The 18,686-nt window shown below is 38.6% G+C and overlaps 1 protein-coding gene across 1 annotated transcript in view; it reads left to right on the top strand.

Moving 5' to 3' along the window:
• The window catches only part of Ecpas (Ecm29 proteasome adaptor and scaffold), a 118,146-nt gene that overhangs the window by 6,938 nt on the left and 92,522 nt on the right, over positions 1-18,686 (top strand). The window contains exon 2 of the mRNA XM_051162553.1: positions 18,388-18,518. Within this exon, the coding sequence (XP_051018510.1) occupies positions 18,388-18,518 (131 nt within the window). The remainder of the gene's footprint in view (positions 1-18,387; positions 18,519-18,686) is intronic.

Here is an 18,686-nt window from a genome sequence, read left to right as displayed (position 1 = left end):
GCCTGATAGACCTATGTGGTGATAAATATAGAAAAATTAGCAAGAAAGAAGAAAAAGCTAGATAATTACTTAGCAGTGTGCATAGGCAGACACAATGGATGATAGTACAACTAATATTATCTACTGTACAAAAAGCATCTTACAGGTTCAGGAACATTATTATGGATTTAATTATTTTGTTTCTGAAAAGAGGTACAGTAGGAGGCATCTTCATGATAATTGGGTATTTCTGATTCTGCTACTTTGATGTGCACTGTGATTTTTTAAAAAAGTTGTTTTATTTTATTAGTGTTACACAAGAGTGTGATTCCAGTTTTTCTTTTTGATGCTACTGGATAGTTTTTTGAAACCCCATGAATTCAATATCCAGTGACTACTTGGGGATTATTAACATCAGTCCAAAAATGCATTGTGTGTCCATCTTCTACTATAACTCTTAGACTAATTTAATGATTATCTTATGACTTTTTAGTATGTATACTGCTAATTACAGAGTGTGATGCTAATTCATTTATGTGGGATTTTAAGGGATGCAAAGTTTTATAAACTGGAGTTCAACTTCAGAATACATTTTGGTTTATTTTTGCCACTTCTTATTTTTTTTTCCCTGTGGTATGTGGAGGAAGAAAAAAAAAATTGGGAGGTTGGAAGAATTATTTAGTAGAGCAATGAGGGCATTGCTTATTCTAGCCTAGTTTTTTTTTTTTTTTTGCAGGGGGTGGGAGGGGGTTGAGACAGGGTTTCTCTGTTTAGCCTTGGCTGTCCTGGACTCACTGTAGACCAGGCTGACCTCGAACTCACAGTGATCCACCAGCCTCTGCCTCCCAAGTGCTGTGATTAAAGGCGTACACTACCACACCCTTTTGTGATATACTGAAGACAAACAAGCCAAACCATAAATGCTAGGATTTAAATAGTGACTTTTTGGGCAGATATGGTTAGTGCATGCCTGAATCCCTGTACTCAGGAGGCAGATGCAGAAGCACCACAACTTTGAGGTCCAGGCCAGCTGGGCTGTGTGGGATACTGCCTCAATAAACAATAGACTATTATGCAATCTGAATTCTTAGTAGAATCTCCCTCAAATTGGCTTTCATAAGACAAAGTAATCCTTCTGCTCACCACCTTTCTGAAATTAATTTTGAACTGGTTGCCTGCTAGCTGCCAGCTCTGGAGGGGAAAGGCCTTTTTAGAGGCAGGAGTGCTTGTGAATCTGAGAGTGTTTGTGTGTTGTGAATCTGGCGCTTATTTGCATTTTGGAAATTGATGAAGATTCTTGTCAGATCATCTGATCCAACTGTCAAGCTGCCCTTAGGATCTCCTTGCTTTTCTCTATGTGTGAAGGGTAAGGATCTGAAGGCAGTAAGGAAACGATCTTGGTGGGGAGTGGAGGTGAGCAGGAAGAGGGAAGCCTTTTTATGAATCATATTGAGGTAGGGAGTTTAAAGTATTCTGGTATCTTGTGCAGAAGGCTAGGATTTTATAGGTACCAGGAAATAGATTCTTAACTTCACCTTGCTTAAGGAGTTGGCTACTACTTCTTGAGGATGAAAAGATCATGACTTTCCTGGGGAATGTGATAATGTCTATCCTCCCCCTCGTCCCCAACCCCAAATGTACCAGTGACAAATCAAAGAAACAATCTACTGAAATTTAGCTTGGTGAAATAAAAAAGGAATTTATTTAGGCTTCTTGCAGGAGCCTGGGTGAGGGGTTTCCTACAGGAAAGGTACCTGCTGGACTGCAAAGCCCTACCCCACTATGGGTGATAATTCATGAAAATTGAATTATCCTTGTTCATTAGCTTTGTGAGTCTTTTCCCCCTCTTTATGAAGGAATGTTTCAATTTGGAGGAAAGAATTATATAACAAGGACTTTCTTAATTGGGCATTTGTCTTGGCCCTGAGGACAGAGGGCTAACATGTTTGGATCACCTTAGTTCTGAGGGGCAGGTGTGCTAGCACTGCTGTGCAGGTAAGGACCAGGACAGGTCTTTTGTGCTGCCCTAGCTAGAGGAAGGCAGCTTTTGCAGAAACCAGGGTGAATTGTTTCTAGGATTAAATCATTTCCTTACTCCTTGCCGACTGACTGTATTTGTGCTTAATACTGGACAGCTTGGCATTAGCTTTTTAAAGGGTACATTTGCATTTAACTGAGTTCCTTTAAAAAAAGGCTGAAGTAGGGACAGACTTCTATTTTAAAATCTCAGGGATGAAGATGGGAGTTCTGATTTCTGCTATTATTTTCTGAAGAAAGTCCTGCCATCTTTACTTGGCTCCTGCCAAGTTATTGGATTGTTAGAATGGTATTTAGGAATCAGCAGATAGAGTGGACTTTGACAGCCAGTACTAGTTAGATTTATAGGAGAATAATCTAGATACCAGCCAGGTCTTCCGTATTATTTTCAGTTTTAGCCTCAAGCTAATCAAAGTGGGTTTCAGTGTTTGAAGATTTTCAGGCTCTTCTTTACAGTTCTACGTTGTCACTCTCAGTTGTATAATTTAGTTCTGTGTTTCTTAGCTTTTAGGTTCCCATTTCTGAAAATGCTGCATTGGTTTTGCACTTTTAGCTTGGGCTGAGAACCACCTAACTGTCTGCCATACACTCACTATTCTCCTTACTCCCAAACACTCCCCAGTAAAGTATCGATGCGGAGGTGAGTCCCAGGGCAGTGTTTGGAGCACTTGACTTTTTATGCTTTAACTGGTCCCCTTGTCATTTCCTTCTTTTTCTTTTTTCTTCTCTTTGCTTTTGCTGTAAAGACTGCTGTAACTCCCTTGATTTGTATCAGGAAAGCTTTGCCACACGTTGGGGAATCTTACTTTCTTGTCATGGTATTAAAAACCTGTCTCTTTTCCAACTGATCCTAATTTATAAATTACCACCAGTTTCCTCTTATTATAGATGTTAGATGCATAAACTTCTAAATAGCTTTTATGATATATAAAGAATTACTGTTCTCTGCATTCAACCAGTATTTGAGCATATACTTTCTGAAAGGAACTGAGTTAAGTGTTTGGATAAGAGACTTTGTTACAGGCTCTGAACTTGAGCTGGAAGAAGGTGGAGTGTGCAGTATGAGTGTGCAGGAGTGCAGGGTCAGATGGAGTGTGCAGTATGAGAGTGCAGGAGTGCAGGGTCAGATGGAGTGTGCAGTATGAGTGTGCAGTATGAGTGTGCAGGGTCAGATGGAGTGTGCAGGATGAGTGTGCAGGAGTGCAGGATCAGATGGAGTGTGCAGTATGAGTGTGCAGGAGTGCAGGGTCAGATGCAGTGTGCAGGATGAGTGTGCAGGGAGTTGCAGGGTCAGATGGAGTGTGCAGTATGAGTGTGCAGGAGTGCAGGGTCAGATGGAGTGTGCAGGATGAGTGTGCAGGAGTGCAGGGTCAGATGGAGTGTGCAGGATGAGTGTGCAGGAGTGCAGGGTCAGATGGAGTGTGCAGGATGAGTGTGCAGGAGTGCAGGGTCAGATGCAGTGTGCAGGATGAGTGTGCAGGAGTGCAGGGTCAGATGGAGTGTGCAGGATGAGTGTGCAGGAGTGCAGCGTCAGATGGAGTGTGCAGTATGAGTGTGCAGGAGTGCAGGGTCAGATGCAGTGTGCAGTATGAGTGTGCAGGAGTGCAGGGTCAGATGGAGTGTGCAGTATGAGTGTGCAGGAGTGCAGGGTCGGATGGAGTGTGCAGGATGATGTGCAGGAGTGCAGGGTCAGATGGAGTGTGCAGGATGAGTGTGCGAGTGAGTGCAGGGTCAGATGGAGTGTGCAGTAGATGGAGTGTGCAGGATGAGTGTGCAGGAGTGCAGGGTCAGATGGAGTGTGCAGGATGAGTGTGCAGGAGTGCAGGATCAGATGGAGTGTGCAGGATGAGTGTGCAGGAGTGCAGGGTCAGCTCTGCTCCAGGGAAGGGAAGACTGAGCAGTTACGTAATATGGAGCAAAAGATGATAATCATCAGAAGAAGTATAGAAAATGTAAGTGGCAGGCAGGTGTCGCTGTCAGGAGGGTGTTGAGGAACTGAGACATAGCTCTAGGGTGCTTCCTGTAGCTGCCTGCATTCAGAGGTTTTGAATTGACCACAGAAGAGAATTTCAGGAGTCAGTATGAAGCAGAATTGGAGTTCACCAAGAAGAGATTTTAGCAGTTTTAAGCATGGGGATTAATAGAAAGGTACTCAGTGAAAATATAAGATGACATAGTGTGGGTGTGGGCTATTCAACAGCGTTGCAATTAATGATCTTTGTAATAACAATATAAATGATTTTGGTGGGTCTTGAAGTTATATCTTATAAAGTTGTTAGGGGGCTTAAGTGTGATCATAGGATGGTTTCTGGTATACATGTGTTGAATAGCACATTCAGGGTGCTCCCTGAATTTTTATTTTTATTAAGATTTATTTATTACATACAGTGCTTTACCTGCATGTGTGCCTGCACATCAGAAGAGGGCAGCAGATCACATTACAGGTGGTTGTGAGCCACCATGTGGTTGCTGGGAATTGAACTCAGGATCTCTGGAAAAGCAGACAGTGCTCTTAACCTCTGAGTTGTTTCTCTAGCCTCAGCCCCAGAAATTTTAAGTCATTGTACTTTGTATCCCATCCAGAAAAGGCCTGTAGGGAGCCCGTAGGACCAGAATGAAAGTGGTATGTAAGTTGGGCCTCAAGTGAGATGGGTTTAGTTGTGTGTAGATGGAGGCGTGGTCTAGTGTATTTGGGAGAATATACCGTGTTGATTTACTTGATCAAAAGAACTGGATTGGGAAACACTGGATGTGGTGGCACACATCTTGATTCCGGTACTTGGGATGTGGAGGGAGAGATGTGGAGTTTGAGGACAGTGGGCTAGAGCAAGGATGTCTCAGAATGGTTGGGTTGGGAGAATTTATGATATGTGTGAGAAACAGCTGGGATTTGGACGGCTTTCGGGGAATGATGGCATGTATAGGTGACAATGTTCATTTAGGGTCGACTGGCCTACTCCTAGGAAGGACTTCCTTTCTGATCTTACATGACATTGGAAGCATTTTGTTTTTTAAATGTGTTTTTTTTTTTCTTGTTCAAGATCTTTATTTATATCTGGATCAAGTTGAAAGTTGGCTTAAGCCAAGATGGCACTTAGAGTGAGTCATTTCAGTTATGAAACTGAGATGGACCTTTAGGAAAGTCTTAAAATTGGAACTGAGATTGTTCAGATCTTCTTCCAGCTTTTCTGTGCCTTTGTGCCAGTCTTTGTTCAGTTCAGCTTCCTCTGATTTTCTGATCGATAAGGGTAGGTTCAAGAGTCAATAGCATATCTGCTAGTTCATGCATGTAGTTCAGCCAGTCAGAAGAGACAATTCTGAACACCTGGAGAAAGTTGCATCTGAGACTATCCTGATAGCTGGCACTGGCTGTGGTCAAGGTACAAGTTTATGCCGTATATAGTTCTCTCATATGATTTAGTGTCTTCGTTGCCTCAGTTCTCTGCTGAAGCCAAGCTATCATTTAGCATACTGGAAGGAACATTGTGATCAGAGATGAACTGCCACTTACTAGCTTTTTAATCTTGACCAGCATAGTTTTTGTAGATGTTTTCATCTCATCTATAAATTGGAGATACTTCTGTGTCTCATTTAGAAATGATTTCCAGTTTTAACTTTTCATCTATAAATGCAAATATCTGTATCATGTTTTTCATAGATCCAGAAGACCCCATGCTCATCTTACATATAAAAATTAAAAACAAGTAACTAATGCTGAGAAGAATATTTGCTAATTATTCTATTATATTTGGGCATATTTTTGTAGTAATTAAGCAGATAATTAAAAATATGTTTGTAGTCTCAGTTTCCTTAACAGTTACACTTTATTATGAACTTATTAAATGAACATACATCTCTTACAACCTTACTTACTACCCTAAACGAGGGAAAGGAGATTAAAGAAAACAAGAATGAAACCTGGGTATCAGTTCCTAGGAATGATTCTCTTTAGTCAGCTGGATTTCAGCAGATCACTAATTCCACCAAGTTTGCTGCTGGAACCTGGAGCAACCGGAACCCAGAGCCTCAGCTGGAGCCCAAAGCCTGCAGCGGTTCTCTCACGGACCGTCTTGAAGTGGAGCGATGATCAGCCAAACAATACCATGACCCCAAAACGCCCCCCTCCTGTTTTGGGCTCATACATATAATCTCTCAGAGTCTGTTCTAGGATGTTTTCCAGCTGGCAACAACCAAGCTCTCCCATGAAGTGGCTTGACTTCTAAGTGGATAAACATCACCTGCTCTCTCACAAGTCTGTTCCCCATCCCACACTTGGGATCAAAATAAAAACATGTTTATCTCCCCTACAAATGTTGCTTTAGGTTATTGATTAGTTATATGATGGGCCATGGTCTAGGTATTTTCAGCTTCCTTTCCAGTCTCAGCTTCTACTTAAGACCCCTAACATTTAATTTTTTAGTTTTTATTTTTCTGTGCTGGGCATTGAACCCAGGTTTTACACATGTTAGGCAGGTGCTCTACCATTAAGCTGTACCATCCAGCCCCTTGTTAATATTGTGAAATTTACTTTCATGTTTATAAAACCTGATGTTTTTGTTAGAAAATTATATAAAAACAATCAAACTGAAACTTATTCAGAAATAGCTGTTTTCTTTTTCAGGTTCACACAAAGCCATTTATGCTCGTGAAGTAATTAGTAGTTAAACAAATGGCAGGCAGTAGACACTTTGTCGTTGTTGCACATTCTATGAGGAGAGTTGTAACAAGCAGGTTGTCCTGAAAAGGTCTCCCTTTCTCATTCTTTTTGTGTTTTCCCCACAAGTAATGATGTGAGTTATAAAAATATCTTCACATTTCTTTTCTTTTCCTTCCTTCCTTCTTTCCTTCCTTCCTTCCTTCCTTTCTTTTTCTTTTTCTTTTTTTTTGAGACAGGGTCTCTCTGTGTAGCCTTGGTTGGCCTGGAACTCACAGAGGTCCGCCTGCCTCTGCCTCTCAAGAGCCTGGGGTCACAGGCGTGCACCACCATACCTGCTTACATCTTTTTTCTTACAAGGATGTAATAGTCGGCATGAGCTGAACTAGAAACTGGTTTTCTTTGGGGGTTTTAAGATTATTCTCAAGGTTTTGGCCCTTTTCCGTAGACCAGATACTCTTATTCTTCTACATTTAAAATTCTTTACAAGTTCTGTGATTAAGATTCTTTATCTTTGACAAATGAATTCTTTTAATTGTTCTGTAGTCTTTTCAGATAAAGGAGTGTATTTTTATTGAAGAATATTTAAGAATACAAAGAAATATCACATATACATTTTCTTCTCCTTTTTATATGCTTATAAACACAACTTTGGTATAACTATAATATCTTTAGAACAAAAATATTTCAAGTAAGAACAAAAGAATATTATGAAGAAATTCTGGAAACTATTATGAAGGCTTGAGTTGCTTGTGTTTGTTACAGGGGTGGCTAGAGAAGGAACTCTGAGTGCATGCTGGGCAAATACTCTACTACTTTATTAGTATTTTTTAATTAATTAATTAATTAATAAAATTTTTTCCTGAGACAGGGTTTCTCTGTGTGGCCTTGGCTGTCCTGGACTCACTTTGTAGACCAGGCTGGCCTTGAAGTCACAGCTATCCGCCTGCCTCTGCCTCCCGTCTACCACTTTATTTATAGAACTAGTTTTTAAAAATATCTTGTTTGTATTTGATATGTTGTGCTTGAGAGCATGGGTTTCAATTTTTCATTTTCAGATTTTTATTTAAGCTTAAAATATCTTACCTTTTATCCATGTTATTAATTTACCTGAAAGTGGCTTTTGTGATATTTCTTTTCTGGTTGTCTGCTGTATTCTCTAATTTATTTGTCTATTTGAAATACTTTCATTATACATATTTTTAATTACTGTAACTTTATAATCTTAAAGTGTAGTAGGGCCACTCACTTTGGTGGGAATTACTGGTTATTTTTTGCTGATTAGTATTCTGTATTATTTTTTTATACACATTCTACTTGAATTTTGTAATTATTTTTCACCTTTCATGAAGAACTTTTGTCTATAGAGACTATTCTACTGTTTTTATAATACTGGGTTTCTTTGTAGACATTTTTATTGTTTGACTCTCTCTTCTAGGCACCAGATAGATTCTTTTGGTTAGGGACAAGGCATGGTGTGTGTATATAAAACATGAGATTAGTTTAATGTGTTAGTTGAGCAAAAGGGTTGAGGTTGTGATGCAGGCAGCAGTGTGTCAGCTGGAGTTGGTCCTGTCAGCTGATTGCTGGGCAGAGCCTTCCTACTGAGCTTTGTGGAAAGTTAATGTCAGCTTACGTTGTGGAGATATGAGTATTTTAATCACAGAACCTACTAACTTGTTCCACTCAATACAGAAATCTCAATATTTTTAGTCTGTTTATTCTAGTCTTTAGAATTAAGTTATACTTCAGATTATAATTTTTCTTTATAAAGAACTTTGACATGTTTTATAAGATTCATTTCTGGGTACCTTTATTTTTTTTTTTTTATTGCTGTTGCACACATTTTAATTTTATGACTTTTTGTTCTCATGTGTCTCAATTGGCTTCTTTACTCTGATCTTGTGTGCAAAATGCACTTTCTTGTTCACATACTCTTTGCTCATAGCTATTATACAAACTATGAAATACAGGTTAAAAAATTCCCTGTTTTTTTTTTTTTTTTTTAATACTGCATTTTCATGAACCTTCAGTTCAGCTTGGTTAGAAGTATTAATGATGTGTACTTTTTGTGTTGTCCAGGTTTTATACACAATATGATATTTGTTGTAGATTTTACAGAGATATATTTTGTCAGATAGTGGTAATTTCTTTCCAGGCTGGTTGTTTTCAAATCTACATTTATTAGGTTGCTCTGTGATACTGGATTTTGAAAGCAGTACTTCCCAGACTCCTCTGCTAACTAGCTTCCTGTTGTAAGGTGCCTTTTTTTTCTGCCTCAATGAGATTATTCATTCTTTCCCCCTAGAAATTGTGTTGTTTTACCTTTCATATTTAGAGGTTTGGGGAATGGTGCCAAGTATGGGCCCTAGGGGCTTGTTTATGCTAAGTATATACTCCAACACTGACTATCTCTAGCTTTTCATATTTATATTTATGATTCGCCAGAAATTTATCTTCTTTCCTGTTTGATGTGATGAGGTAGGAGTTACATTTTGTTTTCCCATATTACAATGCAATTGTGAGTGCAGTTTACTGAAATAACAATTATTTAACTACTCATTTCATTCACAACTTTATTTAAAGCAGATGACTTATACATATTTATCTTGTAAGGATTTTCTGTATTTTTGAACTGGTCTGTTTTTGTACTGCATCATACTTTTAATTATTGTAGTTTTAGGAAAGGTTCAAAGTCTCATCATACCAGCTGTTTTTCCTCTTCAGCATTAATTAGTTTGATAAATATTGACAGTTTTTTTCTCTGACTTTTTAAAAAAAATTTATTATGTATCCAATGCTCTGCCTGCATGTACACTTTCCGGCCAGAAGAGGGCAGCAGATCTCATTATAGATGGTTGTGAGCCACCATGTGGTTGCTGGGACTTGAACTCATGACCTTTGGAAGAGCAGACCGTGCTCTTAACCTCTGAGCCATCTCTCCAGCCCCTCTGACTTTTTTTTTTTAATCTTCAAAGTCATCCTTTGCAAATCTTTGTCCTTTATAGAAATGGTAAAATCAGCCTTTTATTTATTTAGCATTCTTTAAAATACCTTTTGAGTTGTCATTGGATAGTATTTTCTGTAGTTTGGGGATCATTGACATCTTGTTAGTGTAAATGTAAATTGTAAGTCTGAAAGGCTTAGGAACAGAATGGTTTTCTGATTTTTGTTTTTAGTGTAGCATTAATAATCTTGGATTGTGGAACATTCCAAGATCTTAAATTATTGGATGAAGAGATCTCAGTTTTGTTGTGATTCACAATTATTGTAACCCTTTCAGTTTTCTTCAATTTCTTAGTGTAGTGTAATTTGGTTTTCTGTTTAGATGTCTTGCACAGTTTTCCCTAAATAATTTCTAGGAATATGTTAATACTTTTTATATGTCATTGAAAAAGTTTTCAAATTAGATAAACTGATTAACACAGTTTTGCCATGTCACTCAACTTGGCCTTGAATACATGATCTTATTGCTTCAGCCTTCTGGGTGCTGCATTTACAAGTGTGTGCCATGTGCCTTCATCACAAATTCTATCTTATAATGCTTTGTTATTGGTGTATAGGTAATCAATTCATTGTTATATATTGATATATTCTAGTAATTTATCTGTAGACTAATTTGGATTTCTGTGTGCAGATCTACACTCTGAAGATAATAAAAATATTCTTTCCAATCTAATGTATTTTATTTATTTTAGTCTTATTTTGAATAAAATTTGCAGCAAACATTTGAGTAGAATTATTTATTTACTTTTGGTAGTGCTGAAGATTGACTTTACGGCCTTGCACATACTAGACAAGTGCTTTACAGATGACTTACATTCTTAGCCCTTGAATGTAGTAACAACAACAACAACAACAACAACAATAATAATAATATAATAAGAACAACAGCAGTAATAATTATTATCTTGATTTTTCAAGACAGGGTTTCTCTGTATAGCCTTGGCTGTCGTGGACTAACGCTGTAGACCAGACTGGCCTTGAACTCAGAGAGATTTGCCTGCCTTTTCTCTGAGTGCTGGGATCACAGGTGTGGACCACCATGACCAGCTATAGTTCTCTGTTTTAAAAAAGATTTATTTGGGGTTGGGGATTTAGCTCAGTGGTAGAGTGGTTAGCTAGCAAGCACAAGGACTTGGGTTCAGTTCTGTGCTCTGGAGTGGAAAAAAAGACAAAATAACAAAAAGACCACAAACAAAACAAAACAAAAAAAAACCCCTCCAAGATAACACCAATAAAAAACAAACAAAAAATCCAGCCAACTAAACCAAAGATTTATTTTTGTTTTATGTGTGAGTGCTTGCCTGCATATATGTATGTGCACCATGGCTTTCCCGGTGCTCACAGAGGGCAGAAGAGGATATTGGAACCCCCCCGGTATCCAGTTACAGATGAGGCTCTCTGTGGGTATTGGGAACTAAACCCAGGCCCTCTGCAAGGCCAGCAAGTAGTTTTAACCACTGAACCATCTCTTCAGTCTCTGAATAGAACTCATACTAGCGAACCTTTCTGTGCTGTTCCCAAAATAAGAGAGAGTGTAGATAGTATTTTATCATTAGTTACAGTGTTCACTGTAAATTAAAAAAAAAAAATTCTAATCAGATTAAGGAAATTCTTTCTAATCTTAGACATGGATAGTTTATTCCTATCTTATCAAAAAATATCTTGAAATATTACAGGATTTTTTTTTTATCTTAATTCTGTTAGTATAGTTTACATTGGTTTAAAGTGTTAATCTGACTTTTTAAAAATTCTTGAAATAAGCCCAGCTTTAGCACATGATGTATTATAATTTTTATGTAGCACCTGATTTGCTTTGCCAGTTGACTTACACTTTTTATTATTTTATTTGCCTTTGTGTTTATGTAAAATACATTTAATTTACTTCTGCTTTTTTGGTATCTATACATACATATATAATAAATAATGTCATTATAACTTTGTACAGTGTATGTTAATTCTTGGACTGGAGAGATGACTCAGTAGGTAAAGGCACTTTATTTTACTAACAAGCTTGACAACCTTGAATTTGATAGTTTGCTCTCTGTAGTCATGTGGTTGCACCCGGGAATCTACCCCGCAACTTGCCTTTTGACTTCCAGTGACTGTTGGCACATGGGATTTCAGCTCTCAGGCCTGGCTGAGTTTTCTTTTGGTGGGAGGTGGAGGCGCTAACATCCAGCGTAGGATTCCTACTGCCTGTGAGATTCTACAGTTAATCTTAGCTGAGCATGTGCTCTGAAACTGAAACCTGGGTGAATTCCTCATTTATACTATTATGTTATTTTATGTTTTGTAGTAGTAAGCTTTTTAAAAAATGAGGTAAAATTTAAGTAATAAAATGAGAAAGTGGGGCTGGAGAGATGGCTCAGTGCAGAAGAGCATATATGGTTCTTTCAGAGAACTAGATTTGGGTCCTTGCACCCCTGATGTGTGGCTCATCACCACCAGCTCCAGGGTTTCTGATGCCCTCTTCTGATGACTTAGGCAATTATACTATATGTGTGTGCCTGTGCTTGCACACATACTCACATGAAATTAAAAAACAGTATTTTTTAAAAGGAGAAAGTGCGCTGATACCAGCTTTCATTACTCTTTGTTTCCTGACTGGATAAAATTAGACCAGCTTCATTACACTCTTGTTACCATGTCTTTCCTGTTCTGATGGGCTGTGTCCCCACACTAGATCCCAAAATAAACTTTTTTTTCCTCAAGGTAAATTTTTTCTTATTAAATCATAGCAGTGAGAAAAATAACCAAGTCCTTTCCAACTCCGTGAATACAGTAAGGGTTTTCTCTTTCCCTTTTCTTTCTTTTTTTGATGCTGGGATTTCAACCTAGGATTTTGAACATAGTTAAGTATATGTTATGGTGTAAACTAAACATGTCGCCCTCCAAGTCTTTCCCCACAGCCTCCTTTCTTTCCTTTCTCTCTCTCCCAGCCCCCTTTCTCTAGACAGGGTCTCGCCATGCACTTGAGCTTAGCCTCACTCCTCATCCTTTAACTCAGCCCTTTGCGTGCTCAAGTTACATCCTCTATCATGCTTGGCCCAAATCTGTCTTTAATCATATTTCAAAACGAATTTTGAGTTTCTAATAATTAATTGAACTGTTTCGTGCTCATGCTTTAAATATTTTCTTTGTTTTATTATACAGTGAACAAAATTTAAAGACTCTGGGAAAAAATTAAATTTGCTATATTCCTCCATATGCTAAAGAAAAATTTTAGATAGATTAAAGACTTGAATACAGAAAGCAAAATCATAAGGTATTAGAAAAAATATAAATATATGTTAGTTCTCTCCATGGCTACTTCTAGATTCAGTACTTCAGAGTCTAGGAGGAGTCGCTGGACTCAACAACTATTTGTACTCCCTGGTTAGAGGTATTACGGTGAAGCCAAAAGGAGAATGTGTTTACAGTGAAGGACCCGTGTGCAAGCTTCCCCTACTCCTCTGCTGGCAGTCACACACCATAGGCTTTTAATTCTTGTCATAGTGAGTTGATGAGTGGTGACATATATGAAATGGTGTCGACTAAGGATACTTATTAGAGACTGAGTGTCAGATTTTTCATTTGGAGCTGGTGATATTGGCATCCTTTGCCATGTACCAGAATGAGCCAGGAAAGCCAGTATTTTGCATAAAACACATTGCATGTAAAATCAGTTCAGACATGGGGAGCCATACTCTTGAACCAGGTTTCCAGATGTCAAGCAGATCTACTGTTTTAATTTTTTTTCTATACATTGTAATTCTTAAAACAAGAATCTTGACATGATAAAAGCATTCTAAGCATGACTAGAAGAAACTAAAAATGCCATAAAGTGAAGTAATGGTAAATTGAACTTTAGTCCCAGCTCTTGAAGGCAGAGATAGGTCGATCTCTGTGAGTTCAAGGCCTGCCTGGCCTCCAGAGTTCCAGAACAGCCACGGTTCTTTGGAGAGACCCTGCCACAAAACAAAACAAAAAACCAAACCAAAACGGAGCCTATATCAAGACAAGACAACAAAAAAGGGAAAGGCAAACTATAATGTTATGTTCCAGTTTTTAGGTTTTATAATATTATATGAATAAAGAATAGCAGTTAAAAATATGTTTGCTATATTTGGAATACAGAGATGTGTGCATGTTCTTCAGTGAATGCTTACTCTCCAAGCATGAGGTCCCAAAAGTGACCCCTAGCACCCACATAAAAGCCAGAGGGTGGCATGTGGTTGTAGCCGCAGTGCTGGGCCAGCACAGCAGGACCTCTGGGGCATGCTGATTAGCTTGATTTGCTTGATTGGTGACCTTGAGATTGAGGGAGAGGTTTCATCTCAAAAAAATGAAGTGGAGAGCAGAGGAGGAAGATACCTGTCATTGACTTCTGACCTTCACACACAGTGAGCCTGCACATGCGTATAGCACATACGCATATGTACATTGAGTCAATTACTTTTCCTGTTGTTGTAATAAAATGCCTAACAAAAGCAACTTAATGAAGGAAGAAGGCACACAGGAGTTTGAGGCAGCTGGTCACATTCGCACCTACAGTTGGGCAGCAGAAGTGAGTGGTTATATTTAACTCACTTTGTCCTTTTGATTCAACTTGGGACTCCAGTCATGAAATGGTACCACCTGCATTCATGGTGGGCCTTCTAACCCATTTGACTGAATTTACAAGCTCCTTCTTCATCTCCGAGGTGACTCTAGATTCTGTCAAGTAGACAGTATTGATCACCTCTTTCTCTCACATATGCATTAACTTTACCCCTCCCTCCACCCCCCACATTTAACTGATTGTTTAAAAGAAATAGTCATGCATCTAATTTTCTCAAAAGAATTTTCTTATAAGTGAAAAAAAAAAAGGGAGTTTGAATAGAAAAATATGAAAAGTGTGAGAAAGATGGGACTTGTTCTTGTCTCAAATTCTGTGTATCATCTGTTAGAACCTACCATGATGATTTGGAGAATATCATTCTTACAGCTAACAGCTTATGAAAGGCAGATGTGAGTTTTAGATTCTCTTCGACTCTTTAGACCTTTTCCTAATTTTGAAAAGGTCCTTTTGAGATATTTTGTTGATGTTTGTTGCTATAACAGAATACTAGAGACTAGATAATTTACAATGAAATTTCATTTATTTTCATCTCTCCCCTGCCTCCTCTGCCTCTTCCTGGAGACACCCAGCCTAGGCTACCCTTGAACTTGGCGATGATGCCCTTGAAATAAAATCCTCTTGTTGACCTCCCCTAAGTGCCACAATGCTTGGTTTAATATGATTTTTTTTTTTTTTTTTTTTTTTTTTTGGTTTTTTGAGACAGGGTTTCTCTGTGTAGCCTTGGCCATCCTGGACTCACTTTGTAGACCAGGCTGGCCTCGAACTCACAGCGATCTGCCTGCCTCTGCCTCCCGAGTGCTGGGATTAAAGGTGTGCGCCACCACTCCCGGCTTTGGTTTAATATGATATTGAGCTTTCTATCAGTGGATCCACACACTCCTCCAGCCTAGTATTTCTATTGTTTCTGAAAGCTGGAAGTCCACATTGAGAAGTTTCCCCCGCTATGTTATACTACGTGGAAGAATAAAAGTCGAAGAGGGCTCACAATCTTAGGAAGAAAAAAATACATGTATGTCCTTCCTCATGTGTGGATCTTAGCCTGTTGTGGGTGTGTGCATGTGTGTGTGTGTGTTTAGGGATGCATGCATCATATCGTGTATATGGAAGCATTAGACAATTTGCAGGAATTCTCTCCTTCCACTTTGTGATTCAGGGAATCAACTCAGGTTGTCAGGCTTGGCAGCAAGCACCTTTACTCTCTGAGCCATCTCTACGTATCCTACTCCCCTCTTTAAGACAGATTCTTGCTATGTAGGTAGGGTGGCCTTCAACATCTTAGCCCCCTGACTCAGCCTTAAATATGCTAAGATTACAGGACTGTGTTAATCACATCCAGCTTGATTAGCTTTTACTTAAAAGTACATAGTGTCTTTAAAAGGTGACCCTATTAGTTGTACTCTGCCCCTTTCTAAATGTTGAAGGCTCTGACTCTGCCTGTTTGAGAAGTACCCATTTTGATGCTCTTTTTTTATTATAATATCCCATTACAAGTGAGTATATGAAAGATGACCACAACATATCCTCCTTTTTTTTTTTTTTTTTTTTTAAAACATTGCCATAGGTCTTTCTAGGTTAAATTGTTAGGTAAATGTAATTTTCTGTCAAGCCTAAGAGCTGGAATACCCTGAAGAATATGCTGTTTACCTGTGCCTTTCACAGATGCTCTGCTTGAATTCACCGTTTCTAAGGATTTCTTTTACAGCCAGCCTGTGGTGCTTCACGCCTTTAATCTCAGCACTAAGGGAACAGAGGCAAGGGGATCTCTGTGAGTTTGAGGCCAGCTTGGTCTACAGAGTTAGTTTTAAGACAACCAGGGCTACACAGAGAGACCCTGTCTTGAAAAACAAAACAATTTCTTTTACAACAATACTGAGCATTTATCAAGGAGAATCATCTGGTCTAGTACTCCCAGAGGTTACCTGCCCACTTTTGTTTTTTTTTGTTCTGTTTTCCCTTTATTCTTATCTTCTTCTTTTTTCTTCTTTAAAGCCCACCCTATTATTAATTTCTTAAGCTAAACTTGAACTGTACTTGGGATTTTACTAGGATGGGAATGCATGCATCTTTTGTTCTCCCAAGATCCTGTTCAAGGCTGCGTTTAGTAGTTAATTGTAGCCTCTCTGGGCAGTGTCTTGGTTTGCCCCTTCTCCCCTGCTCTCCCTGTGGCTTTTCATGATCTTGGCAGTATTGACCCAGGGACACGATAGACTGTCTTTCAGTTTGGATTTTCTGATGTTTTACCTACGAATAGACTAGGGTGATGGATTTTGGAATGAATACAAGAGTGTTAAAATGTCTCTCTTGTTACATCTCAGCATGCATACATTATATGATGTTATGCAAATTAAGAATTAAATAGTGGGGCTGGAGAGATGGCTTATGGGTTAATAGTGCTCCAGTGTCTTCCAGAGGACCTGGGTTCAATTCCCAGAATCTACATGGCAACTTATAACTGTCTGTAACTTCAGTTCCAGGGGACCAGACACCCTTTTCAGATAGACATGCAGATTAAACACTAGTGCCACAAGTAAAAAAAAAAAAAAAAAATTCTTAGTATCTGTTACAAAACTTGGCTAATTGTCAGTCAGTAGGTAGTCTTGAGTTTCATTTATATGACTCCTGATGCCTGTCTATTGGCTAACCTTATTTTTACTACTTGAAGTAAATTTCAGTAAATATATTAATTCACCTGAAAATGTTTTTGTTTTTATCACTACATAATAAAGACTTTAAAAATATGTTTTTAAATTGAGGTATAGTTGTCATGATGTCCAGATCAAGATATAGAACATTCTCAGCTTATTCTCACTGATTGTGTGTGTGTTTGTGTGTGTGTTTGCAGATATGTACCCTCATACACAGGGAGCCTAGCAGTGGTTTTGGGGGTCTTGCTCTATTTATACTGTATTTACCCGAGATAGGGTCGCTCATCAGCAAGCCCCAGCGACCCTGCTGTGTCTGTGTGTTCACAGTCCTAGGGTTCTAGGTGTGCATGTGACTATACCCAGGTTTTTACCTGAGTTCTGATTGTTTGAACTAAAATCTTCATGCTTGCACGGCAAGAGCTCTTACTTGTTGAGCCATCTCCATCTCTTTCTGAGACAGAATCTTTTAAAAAAATATTTTATTAATTTATTCATATTACATCTCAATTGTTAGCCCATCCCTTGTATTCTCCCATTCCTCCCTCCCTCCCGCTTTCCCCCTACTCCCTCGCCTATGTCAGTGACTGTATCTTGTTACATAACCCAGCCTGGCCTTTAACTTAGAGCCATCCTCCAGCCTCAGCCTTCCACATGCTGGGATTAGTTAAGCACCACTGTGCTCAGTACCACTCATAGTTTTTGTAAGAGTTTTTGAGAAACAAATCTTTCATTACAGCACCATTTTTTTTCCCCCCAATGGTGAGGGTCAAACCTATGGCCCCAGATGCTTAATACCTTAAAAAAAAAAAAAAAAAAAAAAAAAAAAAAGACAGTAATTTGTAGTCAGGTATTTGGCATTTGTGGGAGTTCTCTTCTCTGTCACCTTCCCCTCTATCCTATAGTGTATTGATCAAAGCTACATGATGGCTTGTGTAATGATTACATCTACATTTTACAGATCATACCTCATGGTCTTGTCCAACATGGTGCCCACTGTAGCTTTCCTGTGGGATACTTGTCTGTGATTTTCTAATTTTCTAATTCAGCCCCCAAATAGTAGTCAGTGATTCTGTCTTCGGAGAAACATCAGTTAGGTAGTCCCTGACATCTACTTAAAGTTATTCTGTTGTATTCTGCCTGGTCTAGAAGATTCCTTAAGAAAACATTGTATTTGTTCTTCAAAACTAAGACTTTGAGGAAGACCAAGGAACTTTGAACGTAGGAAGGAATTCCATTACTTTTGGTATTCTCCTTTCTAGAGGTTAAATGTCTAAAAACAGGCCTTTTTAAGAAGTACTTTCTGGTTGTGTCAGAATCATTTGTCTATGGGGCTGGTCTGTTTGAAGTTCTTGACTGAAGGATCTACAGTACAGGGAAAAAAAAAAAAAAAAAAAAGAATTAAGCCATAAAAATAGGGTGGTTGTGTTTGGTTTGCCAAGTTCTCTTGTCTTCTTTTTATATTACAGATCAGCTCGAACGGGTCTTTTTACGACTTGGCCATGCTGAAACAGATGAACAGTTACAAAACATTATATCTAAGTTCCTTCCTCCTGTTTTGCTCAAACTGTCCAGCACCCAAGAAGGAGTACGGAAAAAGGTAAGCATGTTGGGGTCCATTTGGGAAATAAATGGCGAATAAGTGGATATATATATATATATATATATCATGAAGTGAGTTTTTTATTCCCATTGTTGAAATACAGGCTTATAATCCTAATCACACCCTTTCCCAATGTATGGTAAGTCAGAGTCAGTTTTCATAATG

This window comes from Acomys russatus, chromosome 2 (assembly GCF_903995435.1).
Source record: "Acomys russatus chromosome 2, mAcoRus1.1, whole genome shotgun sequence".
Lineage (NCBI taxonomy): Eukaryota > Metazoa > Chordata > Mammalia > Rodentia > Muridae > Acomys > Acomys russatus.
The sequence above is the reverse complement of the archived record's forward strand: the minus strand, read 5'-3'. Positions and strand labels throughout refer to the sequence as shown.